At 35.7% G+C, this 13819-nt stretch overlaps 2 protein-coding genes across 8 annotated transcripts; one reads left to right on the top strand and one right to left on the bottom strand.

Moving 5' to 3' along the window:
* Positions 1-2: 2 nt before the first annotated feature.
* LOC107223321 (inhibitor of nuclear factor kappa-B kinase subunit beta) lies at positions 3-7913 on the bottom strand. Of its 7 annotated transcripts, none has more exons than XR_006902503.1 (13): positions 4115-4667; positions 3738-3937; positions 3450-3608; positions 3155-3372; positions 2971-3075; positions 2710-2848; positions 2436-2624; positions 1787-1995; positions 1394-1681; positions 1157-1306; positions 646-939; positions 185-369; positions 3-73 (listed from the first exon to the last, which is right to left on the bottom strand). XR_006902503.1 is itself a non-coding variant. In XM_015662969.2 (13 exons), exons 2-13 carry the CDS (start codon positions 4224-4226, stop codon positions 306-308), a joined length of 2127 nt encoding a protein of 708 aa, XP_015518455.2. In that variant the 5' UTR covers positions 4227-4500; positions 7485-7913; the 3' UTR covers positions 98-305. The 7 variants fall into 7 exon arrangements, 6 of the variants coding, with proteins under 6 accessions (XP_015518455.2, XP_015518456.2, XP_015518457.2 ...); XM_015662969.2 differs by lacking the exon at positions 3-73 and adding an exon at positions 7485-7913 and having other exon boundaries at positions 98-369; positions 4115-4500; XM_015662970.2 differs by lacking the exon at positions 3-73 and adding an exon at positions 7582-7913 and having other exon boundaries at positions 98-369; positions 4115-4500.
* On the top strand, positions 7356-10930 carry LOC107223322 (bypass of stop codon protein 1). The gene is made up of 6 exons (XM_015662972.2): positions 7356-7485; positions 8398-8514; positions 9027-9131; positions 9812-9916; positions 10136-10378; positions 10627-10930. Exons 1-6 carry the CDS (start codon positions 7441-7443, stop codon positions 10834-10836), a joined length of 825 nt encoding a protein of 274 aa, XP_015518458.2. The 5' UTR covers positions 7356-7440; the 3' UTR covers positions 10837-10930.
* Positions 10931-13819: the final 2889 nt, after the last annotated feature.

Here is a 13819-nt window from a genome sequence, read left to right as displayed (position 1 = left end):
TTGTTATAAAAACTCCATAGTTGTGGATAAATATTCACAATCATAAATCACGTCTTCTGTTTGTATACGTTATCTAGGGATAAGATATAGATAGGTGTTGCTTAAAAAAGTATTATATTTTTCGTATCAAATATCACACTGTATAAAATCAAAATTCATAACTGACAGTTTATAATAGACCTACCATCTAGCAATTATGTATTTTATGAAAAATCGGTAATAAAATATTTGAGTAAAATACAACGTAGTTTTATATACTTTTAACGTAAGTTTTAAAATTATTTTTTCTGTTTGATTTCATCTCTTTATGGATTCAGGTTCATTATTTGTTTAAACTTTTCATATGTTTCAGAAATAACGTCGATCATCCTGTAAATAATATAATTATATCTTATTGTTGCTACATCGACGTTTTCGGTACAATAGACAATTTCCTACGACTTATTATACACGTGTCGAGGCATGAAGTATTGGGGAAAAAATGCCTGTGTGAAAAATAAATCTCAGCATGACTATTGAACAACATTTCTGACAGCAACACGATTCTGCAGCGCAAACTCGATGGTTTTTTGCTATCTTTCCCTAATCAGTAATCAAGAAAATGAATACTTATAGGTAATGAATTACCACAAGATAAGTACTCACAGGTATCGTATTACCAAGTTATCATAGATAACATTATCACTGGTCAAACCATCTTCTTCATTCAGACTTCGTACGGAAGATTCCAATTCACGGTTATCATCAACGTTACATTCTACATCCATGCTTTCTAAATTTTTGGGAAAACTGGCCACTTGCTTGTAATTTTCCCATTTCTTACGCAAATTTGAAATTTGTTCTCGGTAAACACCAACCAATGCAACAGCAGATTCAATATACTTTTCTTGCATTGAGAGATCTTTTGCTGCCTGAGCCGTCGACACATGATCAATTTCACTGTAAAATTGAAAAATCGAACAGAAATGATATCAAAGATTTATAGTGCGTTAAGTGACTGACAGCAATAAACAAAGCTGCTCCTTTAGAATGAAGTCAAAAATTCACAAGTACTGTAATCATCATAATGAGTTATTGATAACATGTATAAAAACAAGTCATCTCCATTTGAGAGATTTTTCATAAATTTTTGGATTGTGGAAATTTAATAATGTACCTTTTTATATTGATGAGTTGTTCATTATTCATTAGATTTTTTCGACATTTCAGAAGTTCAAATATAAACTTGGCCATACGAACTGGTTGGTGCTTAATCTTCTCAGAGAGTATTTTAGAGTTTTCAACGATACCTTGTGCTTTTTCTAAACTGAGATGTGAAATGATATTAACGCAAAATATTTTTGCAATCCATAAATTTAATATTAGAAATAGTGTAGTGGTTTTCTTAACTTACAGTTCTCTGTATTCTGTTGTCCATTCAATATCTCCAAGCTTGGTTAAAATGTTTCGTACATGTAAAACTTTATCGCATTTTGCTTTGAGAGCATGGACCGTTTCTGAGAGAAATTGCAGCTTCTGTGTTAGATTTTGAATTTCGTTCTTCAATGTGTCTAAGACGTTAGTTCCATCATTTTGTATTAATTCACACATTGAGTGAAATTCTTCCTGGAGTAAGTTGAAGCCTGAGGCCATGTTATCTTTCTTTGATGATATAGTATCGAATTTGGAGTTGACTAGATCGCTGCAAATGATTAATAACAGGTATGTTAGTGGCAGAATTCATTGATAGAGATAGTGGGCCAAAGAATAATAATTATTTATTTTAATCGCATATGCAGTTACGAACATTTTCGCACACAGAGCCAATATGTAAGATCGAAACAGTTGAGCTTCTCTTTTTACAAAAAATATTGCAGCGGAATAGCACCGCTGCAATTCATATTTGGTCATTGTCATTCTTGGTGCTTCAATGATTTTTCTAACCAAATACGGCACTTCCGGATCAGGTATCTCGCTAAGCACACTTTCTTTTTTCGAAAGTGTTAGTAACCTACCCTAAAATAAATAAAAATTCAGAAATCAGTGTAATGACTGAAATAATCGGTCTGAAAATGAGATGCAACTAAATAATTGTGGTTAAATTATTTAATAAGAAAAATATTTCTGTAATCATTCTTTTTAAATTCATCAACACAGGATCTTACAGAAGAGATTTGTCAACTAAAATTTCAATAGATTAGTTTGCAACATTATTGAAGTCAAGGGGCAACAATGCAAGCATGTGAACTAGTGAGGCAACACATGTTCAATGCTTCTGTCAATCTTGAAGGAAAGTGGCTTCTCCGATCCATGTGTACCTCTACTCTTTTTACTGTTTTCAAAGCCTTCAGAGAGACAACAATCTCAATCCCTGCATCATTTACAGAGGGAATCATTTAGAGATCAATAACTTTCCAATGAAATTTTGCAATTATTCTGAGCATTCAAATACTCACTCGTAGGTCGCTTAATTTTATAATCCCATCATCCTCCAGAAGATCACCATCAGGGTCAAGTAATTCTTGACTAGAAATACTTATTTGAGTATCTTGCTCGATCAAACATCTCAGTTGCTCAAGAGTGGTATCACTCGATATTTCGTAGTGATATATACGATAATGTGGTACACAGAAGACATGAATCACCTGTACATCAAACAAAAAAATCAGCACAATTGATAAGTGGAAATCAATTTTCATTGAATTCTGATTTTTTATGTTTCAGATGTACCTTCTTGGATAAAATTTGTGCAAGCATGGAAAATACAACCACGATTTCGGTACCATTTTTCTGGCATTGCCGCCCACGTTTTTTTGGATCCCATTGTAGGACAGTTCTGAACCAATCTTTCAAAGCATTTCTGATGCATCTGATGCAATAGTGTTATAAAAAATATCATTAGAACAATCTGAACAAAAGTATGCATATTATAACGAGTTAAAATAATTTCTTATTTTCATTGAAGATTGAATCACATGTGCATCATCTTACGGTGATATATCAGTGGAATCTTGAATATCTTGCTTATAAACTACGCTGCCATCTTCGTATTGGACACATATATCATCGTTTGATTTACGTGAGACGTGTCTCCTCCTGGATATGAAAAATTGATAAATCTCAAGTGAGGAATATTTTCGAATGATTGCGGTATTTTCATTCGAAAATTTATTACCATTCTATAGGACTTGTTTCGTTTGGCAAAAATGGTCTTGAGCCAGTTATTACTTCATAAAACAGAATTCCTAAGCTCCAGTAATCAACAGAACAAGTATATTTCTCTGCCCACAATATTTCTGGAGCAACATAATGTAACGTTCCAACAGCAGAAGCGTGGATACTATCGTGTCCCAGTTCCTTGGCGTAACCAAGATCAATTAATTTGTAGATTACCTGTAAGGTGAGTAATGGTTTAAATAATACTATCAATATAAGAGAACGGAATACACAAATATAAGTGGTAACATTACCTTATTATTCCTCTCTTGCAACACTACATTTTCAGGCTTTAAATCTCTGTGTGTTATTTTTTGACAGTGAAGGTAACTGATGGCACTAGCGACATCACCGAATATTTGCATGGCATCTGGTTCTGCCAAGCCACACCAATTTTCACTCTTAGTTAATACCTACAATCAATAATTGAAAAAGATGTCAGAAATTATTGCATACGAGTTAATTCAATTAGTCGTAAAATTTGAACCATTATTTTATTCACATTACTTTTGCAAACAAAAATATTTCAATGGCAAAATTACAAGTCTGAGATCTCCTTTTGAACAGTATTCCATGCAAAGTACAGGCAGTGGCCCTTCAACGTTTTTCAATTCATCTGGCAAAGGTCTAGTAGCGACAATATTTTGGTGTTTCAATTGATTCATTTTATTAACCTCATGCACCCATCGTTCCTTCTGCCTTTCAGTTAATTGAGCATCACCAGATTTACACTTCTTTATTGCTAAAGGTAGAAAGTCATCAGTACTAATTATTCTAATTAAAACTACGATAAATAATGTACTTATTACGCCTGATCGCTGTTAAAACTTAAGCGGCGATGAGCAATTTATACAAGTAAGTGTCAAAAGAGTATTTATCGAACATCCTTTTGTTTCAGGATCGGCAATACCGAGCTCACCTATTTTGTCCCCGGTATGAGTATTTCTCCAAAGCTCAACGATCCCAAAACCGCCAGAGCCAAGGATCGTCTCAGAGATCCAATCACTATCAGTATCCATTGCAGCTGCCATTTATTTATTTCACAAGCTACGGTTTATACTATGTTGGTTAAGTGATCAGGATCGAGATGACAGGTGCACGTACAATAATGTTCAAAGAAATGAGGAATCATACTCTGGGTTACCTTACTCAAGTTTATTAATTCGCAGAATCTTTGGCGAAGGATAAGTTCTTTCTTGGTTATGCCGCGCTTTTGTTTTCTATTTGACAACTCTAATCCTAGACTGACGACGAAACGTCAGTTGGTTCAGTCATTTTACACCGCTGCAACGAGCCTTGACTAATCTATTTCATAGTCGGGACAGATTCTTAATATTAATTATTTGGTATAAGATACATAGCGGCAAAGAATTACACAGATTTTCCGAGGTTTCTCTCTGTTTTCGGCAACATCTTATCACTCATTACACTACGAATGTCACTGACCAATCGTGTGACCCTTGTGTAACCGACTACAGCACCGCAGAGCAAACAGTTGACACACAATTTAGCAGTTAGCTAGAATGGGACAAGCATATATTTTATACCAGGGTAGGATGTACGAAAGTGAGCAAAGCGCTAGTCGGTAAGTTAGTAATTCAGACGAGATTCGGTCGGTAAGGGAAAACATTGGCCGAGATTCGGCGAGTCACAGCGCTGATGCTGTAACGCGGGAATCGGCTCACCCTCGACGTTGACTGAAGAATGTGTATAAAGACGGATACCCCTGGGTAAATTTTTGTGACCAGTTTTCAAAGTTTACCACCTCCAAACGCCTCCTACCGCCTCCTTCCAGCTCCTACCCCCTCCTACTATCTCCGACCACCTTCTACCACCCCCTAAGACCTCCTACCGGCGCCTACCACCTTCCACTATTACCGAACACCTCCAACCACCTCCGACCACCTGCGACCACCTTCGTCCTCTTCGTCCCCCTGCTCCTCCATGTATCCTATAACAGTAATATTCATAATTATTCCAGCAACTTTTTATTTGCTCTCTCGATCTTGAATTTTCGTAGGCATAGAATCGAAACGCTGTTTTAGCTAATCGCAAGTGAAGAATCGAACTTCAATACTATGTATGATGTAGGATGTATGATGATATGATATGATGAAAACACTCAGAATGCTAACAATCCAATTCACGTGAACAGGAACGGAAAGAAAATATCCAAAGTACAGCAAACAACAAACGGTGGAATAATAGAATATTGATGCTTCAGTGGGGTCGGTTAAACTCGGTAACTTGATTGCGAAACGAAGAAGAATATACGTATTTCATACAATTAGTAAAAATGTGACTTTACGAATGGGTGCGTAAAATCATGAAAATATTTTCTGTGTACCATTTTTTATGGATACAGAGACAGCAATTCTAGTATTCCTCGCTTATGTATTGTGTGAAATATTTGAACAAGTGGCCTCAATTACGTATTTCTTGGGGCCACGTTGCGTATTTGAATTCTAACACGCATAAACGGGAATCGGAGCGAGTCAGAGATAGCTGTGGAAAAAAAATGACCAAACATACGGATTCGAAAAACAAAATTTCCTGAAGGAGTCTGACCTCCAAAAGTTGCAGCACTTGGATTCGAACTCCGTAATTCCTTAATGAATTTTTTCAGGGAATGATAATCACAAACTAGATAGTACCCAAAAAATTGTGTCTCTCGAAATGTGATTTGCAACATCGCGTGCTTCGTGGGGACGATATATCATAGAAAAGTGGACTAATTGAATAAAAAAATAAAATGTACGTACCCTGTTCTCATAAAAAAAAGAAAAAAAAATCACTTTTAATTTAACGCCTGCACCACCTGCGCAAAGAATAAAAAGTCGGGTGGAAAGTAACGTTCTGACGTGCGAATGTATAATAGTGATATTTGTCATTCGATGACGTATCACGATTTTTGGTACCATCTGTTCAAGTATTCTTTCATATAAGTTACTTCAAAACATTTGTTTTACCAATTTCTAAACTTAGATGAACTGTACATACACCAAGTCGATATGAGTGCGAAACATCCCACAGAATTCACTCGACTCTGCAAAATTGTTTTCAATCCCTATTACTTCTCTTGCTATGACAGGTTAGAAAGATTTTTTTGCTATGCAATTATTTGTTACATTCAACAAATAAATTACTGAAACAAAATATATTTCTCCTCTTTTCACGAAAAACAGTTTGTCGGAACCGTTTATTCCTTTTTCTTGTTACCTTATCCTTACTCAGTTGCAATTCGGCGCATCAAACTTATTTTCAGTTTTCCATTTGGCACTTATACTACGAAACTCGCTATAGAAATAATACTAGAGAAGTAAACATTCAACAGTTGAGATTATATGGACGTAGTTCGCGAGTTTATTTCGCAAACTGTTGAGAAGGCAAATGAGATTTTGTAATCTGCTACTTATTCAAGATGTGCCTAGGCTTATATATGATGCGACTGAAAATTATCGAAGCAAAGCACGTTACATGAGTTTTGAGACTATCGTTTGTAAAACTATGTTCAAATTATTGATGTTTTTGTGAATGATAATTACGTATGAGTAATGGAAAACCGGAAATGCGTTAATAGCGATCGAAGCAGTCATTTCTAGAAACTTTCCACTTGTTGCAGAGCTGCAAGAAATATCTAAAAATAATATACACTAAGCGTTCATTTAGAAAATGGACCCTATGAAAAGCCCAAAGAGCGAAGTAGAAATATCGATACGCGGATGACTAATCTAACCGACCTAGAAAAAGGAAAGCGCAGCAAGACTTGAGAAATTAGCTACCCATATAGAAATATTGTGTACATCCCGATTCTTCTTCTGTGAAACCTCCGAAATTCTGAAATCGCAAAATTTCCCACAGAACGATTTTCGATACCTGTTATATAGAATTGAGTAATTTGTCAGGCCAAATCTATTGTGTCCCGGGTGAAAGATTATTTATTTCCAAGAAATTCGCTATCAATTTTCTACATATTTATTGCAGCTTTGAGAATTTTAAGCCGTAGTTTCAACCACTCCATTGTGCCTGCAAAATTTGATTTATAACGATCACACGGTAATACTCGAGATGAAGGGCTGTGTTTACGAGTTTATTCGCTAATTCCACGGTTTACACAAGTGTTGAATTTGCGCACAACAACCATGATTTCATTCCATATATAAGGAGTGCCGTTTTCGGCATATTATATCAAATCTCCGTCTGAATTCGATTGCCAACTATTCTGCTCAACCAAAGTCGTTTAACATGGCAAAATTCGTAACTGTTTTGTGCCTCCTGGTCGCTGTTACCGTAAGTAAAATAAAATAATGTTAATGATGGACCTTGATTTCAACAAACAAGAACTATGAAACTTTGCAAAATCGTCGCTTAATGATGAACTCTCACTTGGAAATCAATACAGTATCAATGCCTGTCATTTTTTGAGAAAAATATGCGAAATTTTTCATTTATCACTCTCACTGTTCGTATTTTTTGAAGCAATCGCACTTTGTTTAGTAACATTTGTTTCTTTAACACCCATCCAAGTATCATGCGATGTATTTTAGACTCGAGATTTTTTGCTGCGCGGTTTGAAGATATCGCATCACGTAGGTTAGTGTACCAGAACGTTATTAATAAACATTTTTATTTTTTCGTCATATGTCCCAATCACCAATTATTCTCAACCTAAAATGGTGTTCAAAGTTTTGTGGCCCCAAGATGTTCGGCCGAACGCAGACTGAAACGTCGCCGATAAACACAATTTGACCTCTACATCCGCAAACTTCATCACTGTATACATCACGGTTACAAAAACTCCTATCCAAACATATCAATAACTGAACCTACTTTCCGGATTTACCCCGATGAGTGTGAGATAGTTTTTTCTATCGTTTCTGTAGATATTATTACTCCAGTTTTCTACCACGCGATTAGATGACCCCGTCCAAAACATTTTTTTCAAAAATGTCAACGTCAGAAAAATTCAGTCGTGGATTTCGAGTACGAAACACCCGATTTCACTCACTGTCTCTTCAAAGAATCATTCTCACCAAGGCGATAAGAATAATTATGACTTGACGAGACTGTACCGTAATTACATATAAATTCACAGCTTGATCTTGATACATTCAAAAAAATATCAGTGTTTTTCGGCGTGCTTCACATCATTTGAGTCTTCGTCTTTGCACTTTTATTTCAACACCATACTTGTGTTCTCAGGGTATCCAAGGCTCGAATCTTACCGATATTATAGCGGCGATGGAGTCAAGTGAAACGTCGTCAACTACGACGATATCATCTTTGATGTCCTCAATTACTTCAGAAATGAGCAGTGTGGTAAGTGACATTGCAATGTTGATTAAACAGTTCAAATTAGCTGAATAAACAAAAAGCTTACCTTTTTTGCAACAGTCATGATCGGATGATTGCATTCGTTGTCCTCTATAGCTCATTTTCAGTTTCGTTCATTAAATGTTCGAACATGTCGTACCCAGGTCAGCTTCATTTTAAGCCAACATCAAAAATCCTGTTTAGATTTTTTCTAATAAAACCCGTTGACAAAACTAGCTCAAATGTGGGTGTAATAAAAACAGTAGGACAAAAATTGTTGATAAAAAAATGTTCGTATTCTAATACAAATCTACATTGTTTACGTATCAGAAAGCAAAGATCATCACGGTATTGTAAAAACGTAACCAAGACAATTTGAAAAAAAAAAGAAACGACAAATGCCGTTTCAGTTTGACAGCGATCAAAGAATTATGCATTTCGTAATTCGAATACGATTATTTCATTTTTAAATTTTGAAAGCTTTTAAATGTGCGAATCTCGATGATTGTGATTTTCAGAGTAGCTCCACCGGGACAAGTTCTATTTTATCTACTATTACTACGACGTCAACCTCTGGAATAACGGCCTTCGCTACTGAAGCTGAGTCGGTGTTTACGGAAATGGTAAGTGACATTCTACTACAGCGATTAAACAGGAAAATCCAGACAATGACCTAAAAACTTCTGAAGACGTCAAAGTTAACACGTGGCAAATCTATTCAATGGAGGCGACGTAAAATTTTATGAGTTTGTAACGTCAAACTATGCATTTACGAATTGTTTTCCCTAGCGTAAAAGTAAAACCTTTCTCGACCCGCGTACAAAAATAGAAAAAAAAAATCACAAAAAACTATACACGTGTAATGGTATCTTCATTTGCTTGAAAGTTGTTTACTATTTACTTCAACCGTTGCGACTCATTTGTAGTTTCAATTTTTCGGGACGCTTGAAAACGGAGAAAAAAAAAACCAAAAATTTTGTCGGCAAAATTAGAAAGGTTTTGAGGATTGAAGAGACCACTTTTATCAAGGTCTTCAAATCATTGCAGTGATTCCATAAAATTTAAATACAAAATCTATATTACAAATACAAAATTATCTATCTATATATACAAAATAAATCTATAGATACAAAAACTTGGGTAGGTACCTGCAAAATAAATGTCGTGACATTCGGGGGGCTTCGCGTAATCCGAGGGTTACCTTAAATTCTTATTTCATTTCCATCGAAAATGCGTCTGATTTCAACGATTATGATGCTCGGAGTATCTAAGGCACGAATGGGATTATTTTCTTTATTCGCAGGCATCTGGGTTCAAATCTGCTTTGACCGCAGCCACATCATTCGAATCGGTAGCTAACGCAACCGCAGCCTTGGCGATTAGTGAAATGGCAACAGTTGTTGAATCGGTAAGTTGAAGAATGACTTACAAGTTGGAATAAATTGAAAATCCTGAAAAGTCCTGACGACGTAAAACCGTCAAATTTATCGCGTGGGTAATCGATTTTATAGATTTGACATGAAATTTCAGGGTTTTAAGTTGCCAAACTGTATGAAAAATTTTTCACTAGGCGTGACAGTAAAATTTTCATAAATTACTAATACCTAAAATTCATGCACCCAAACAGTATTCCGATTCGAATGTGGACTTGAGCTCGTGTACAACCTTAGTTACGGAGTTTCAAACAATTACCTCTAATGCAATTGCTAACACAACCAGCTGCGCCGCTACCTATGTAACTAGTCTGAATACTGAGTACGACGCAACGGTAACTGCGTTCTCAGATTTCCTACAAGACCTGTATGATACGGCAGAAGAAGCGAACTCGTGCAGTACCGATTTCTGGACTTACATTTCATGTATAGCAGAGGTAAGTGCACTCTAATATTTCTGTAGTGCTTACAGAAGAATAAAAGTTATTAAGTTAATTTTTTTCAAAAACAATGCCTGTGGCTGTTGTGAAGATTTGTGTGACAATGTTCCGTATGAGGTTAAAGTGGAGGCTACATGGTTCGGTGACTGAATGTGAACGGTTTATCTCTGATGTGTGTATCTGGCGTATGATGCGCGTTTGATTCCTACGTGTGTAAGTCAGTCTAAAACAATATTTTTCCGCAGGTGGCTGCTGATATTACAGGCACGAGTGCCACTGACTTTTCGAACGTGATGATCAACGCGACCGCTTTTATATCAGATATGAGCCAATTAGAGACGGAATTGGAATCGTGTGGGCTTTCGTCTGCAGTGACGACGATTCAGGATAATTTAGTCACATACACGGCAGAGTACGCAGAATGTGCAGTGAACTTGGGCGCCAGTGCTGCATAAACTTCTTCACAAGTTATACGCTAAATGACGATATAAAGTCCAACGTACTGTATATGTATTGAAGTCGGATGAATAAAATATAATGTCATTGCAATTTTATTCTCTCACACTCATTTTAGAACTTCTATTTTTTCAAATTTCAATTGGAATGACCGCTCGAACATTGTTTTACATTGAAAAAATTTTATGCTTTTTAGGATATTGAAAATATAAAATTATTAATACTCAAAATATGAAGATAAACAAAATTCATTTACAACTGTGAGAGTTTTTTTCATCACCTAAGTAAAGATGATGATAAAAAAATCGTCATTCGGATAGTTCCGATGTACTTCGGCTATCCCTGTAATTACAACCGCCATTTCTAATGTATATATACATACATACATATATACGTATATTTTACAGCAATCTAAACAACCGTACTCGTACTTGTTCATGCAGAAATGTAACAAACAATTGTTTTTGTTTCAACTTTCACTAGCTATTTCATGTACTCGATAAGTAAATCTTATTGTTACTCTTTTATATGAATCATAACATATGAATCTATATTTCAATTTTAAATATACGTAATCTAAAAAAAATCCGGTCTACTAAATTTATTATTATTCATGAATAGTTAAATTGTTTAGATATTCTGTTACAGAAAAATTTTAGACAGTTAAGTTGTAGAATTTAAAAAAATATTACACCAATTATTTTTTCAATTCAACCTAGTATCACTTTATTATTATATTTGAAATTTCACGCACTTGCGTAAAAGCGTGAGATTTTTTTTCAGCACGCGAGTAATGATTGGCGTACGAACGAGCTGTGTTCTGAAGGTTCAAGCGACGTGAAAAGCCATTATGTTCACCATCTGTAAAATTTCGAATTCACGTAAATTGCTTACGTACACCGATAGAGAAGCGAAGCGGCTAGTGCGTCGCTTGAAATATTTCCAAAGCACCAAATCGACCTACCGCATACGCGCAATTGCGGGAAATTGCAAATACTGCGTACCACGACGACGTCTTATCACGTTTCAGAATATTTTATACGGTAAGTTAAAGAATATAATTTCGTCGTCACCTCCTGCGCCGATTCCGTCAAATTTTTTCTCAAAACAAACAATTTCGGAACAATACAGTGGTATTTGATTTGGAAAGAACATAAGTGATCAAATTACACCGTACAGTCCGAACAACATGATTACCGTCCCAGATCACCGAGCACGTCGTTCTCCTTGCGCTGCTTGCACGCGATTGACGTCACGCGAGTCTCGCCAATGGTGAAATTTTCGGACGGTCTGAGCGAGCTGCGCGTAGCGAATGCGCACAACGCTTGTTGGTGTTTGCGAAATTCCGGAAGTCAATAGCGTCGAGCGTACTATTCCAAAGACGGCGAACGGAGCCGAGAATGCAGAGGTAATGGCAGAGCCCTGCATTACCGACTTATTTATAGGATTACGAACTGGTTTGAGTGAAGATGCAAGCAAGAGATCAATCGAGCTACAGGACCATGCGGGGAAAAAGCTGTGAGCGTGTAGCGCATTAATTTCGTTAAAAGGATTAAGTAATTCGTGTTATTTTTATTGTGATGGATCAAAAATCACCGGGGGTGAATTTTCAAATTTACGATTATTTTTAAACAAGTCAACATTGACCTCTAATGTAGCATATTATATTATTGTACAGATATTAACGCGCAGAATTAATTAATCAATTCATTGTCTTAGGATGAATTAGCTAATTGAATAATTGAAATTTGAAATAATCGTTTTTTTCAATTGCAAATAATTTACACAAGAGTATGTTCTACAATACAATATATATGATCAATAATTAAACATTAATCAATGTAGAATTAACTGTTTTTGTTACTAGCAGCACGAATTTATTGTACTGTACATAGCATTTGCGTGGCTTCGACTCATTATAGACTATATTAAATATTCACAAGAAAATATAACAAATTAGAGGAGCAAACAGGTGGTAGAATAATAGACTGTTTACGCTTCACTGGGCTTGATTGAACTTGGTAAATTGATTGTGCGAGAATGTATAGGGGGTACTACTAGAGTGCCTAGGTGAATATGCGTATGGATACAACCATATGCTAGGCTTACATATGTGTCAATGTTTGCGTGTTACGAGTCTATGAGGGCAGAAGTACTCGCACTTTTCCCTTCACGACAGTTGGAATAAAAACTTCACCATGTAAGCGTGTGTTCAGTTCTTTCTTTATCCAATTATATTAGAGTGGCGACGAGAGTATAAACTTCACGCAGGTAAAAAAGATAATAAACTGCAACAAATGTAGGATGAAATGGTTATAACTGAAAAAGCTTGGATAGCAGTACAAAAGAATATCAAGCAGTGAAATGAAGTTGAAGGAAACAGCACACTAAAGTGAGAAAGAAGAATTGGGATGAGTTCGTAGAGCGAATGGATTTATGTTCCGGATCGAGTGAAATAACAGATAAAATAAAAGGAAAGCAATTTTCTCGACGCAAGTTGAAGCAAAAATGTAAAGTATTACCAAGAAAGGTTGTGCGTTAAGAAACTAGCTTTAATGATATTATTTGAAAACTTAAGAATCCATAAATCCGAAAGTGAATGAGACTGCATTACGGTAACTTTTTCGTGAAAGAAAGCAGAAAAAAAAATCGTGTGACAATTATACAGTTCATGGCAGGGTTATCTGCACTGGCAAGAGATAGCAAACTAGCAAACGAAGGTAAAGTATTGAGAGATTAGTTTATTACCGGTACAAAGCCAAAAACTTTGAACATCTCATGATTAAAAATAGAAATAACAAAATTAGATGACTGAATCGCAACAGCTATAGCCACGGAAAGCGCCAATAGAGCGGTAAATGTACTCATAGAAAATAATTTGAAAAAGGAAGGCATATCTTCGAAATGGACGCCGTGAGAAAATATGTCTGGTAGAATCTATAGAATACGAATATTTACTAATTTCTCACATATAAACGGTTC

Source organism: Neodiprion lecontei, chromosome 1 (assembly GCF_021901455.1).
Source record: "Neodiprion lecontei isolate iyNeoLeco1 chromosome 1, iyNeoLeco1.1, whole genome shotgun sequence".
NCBI lineage: Eukaryota > Metazoa > Arthropoda > Insecta > Hymenoptera > Diprionidae > Neodiprion > Neodiprion lecontei.
This window is presented reverse-complemented; position numbering and strand designations above follow the sequence as displayed.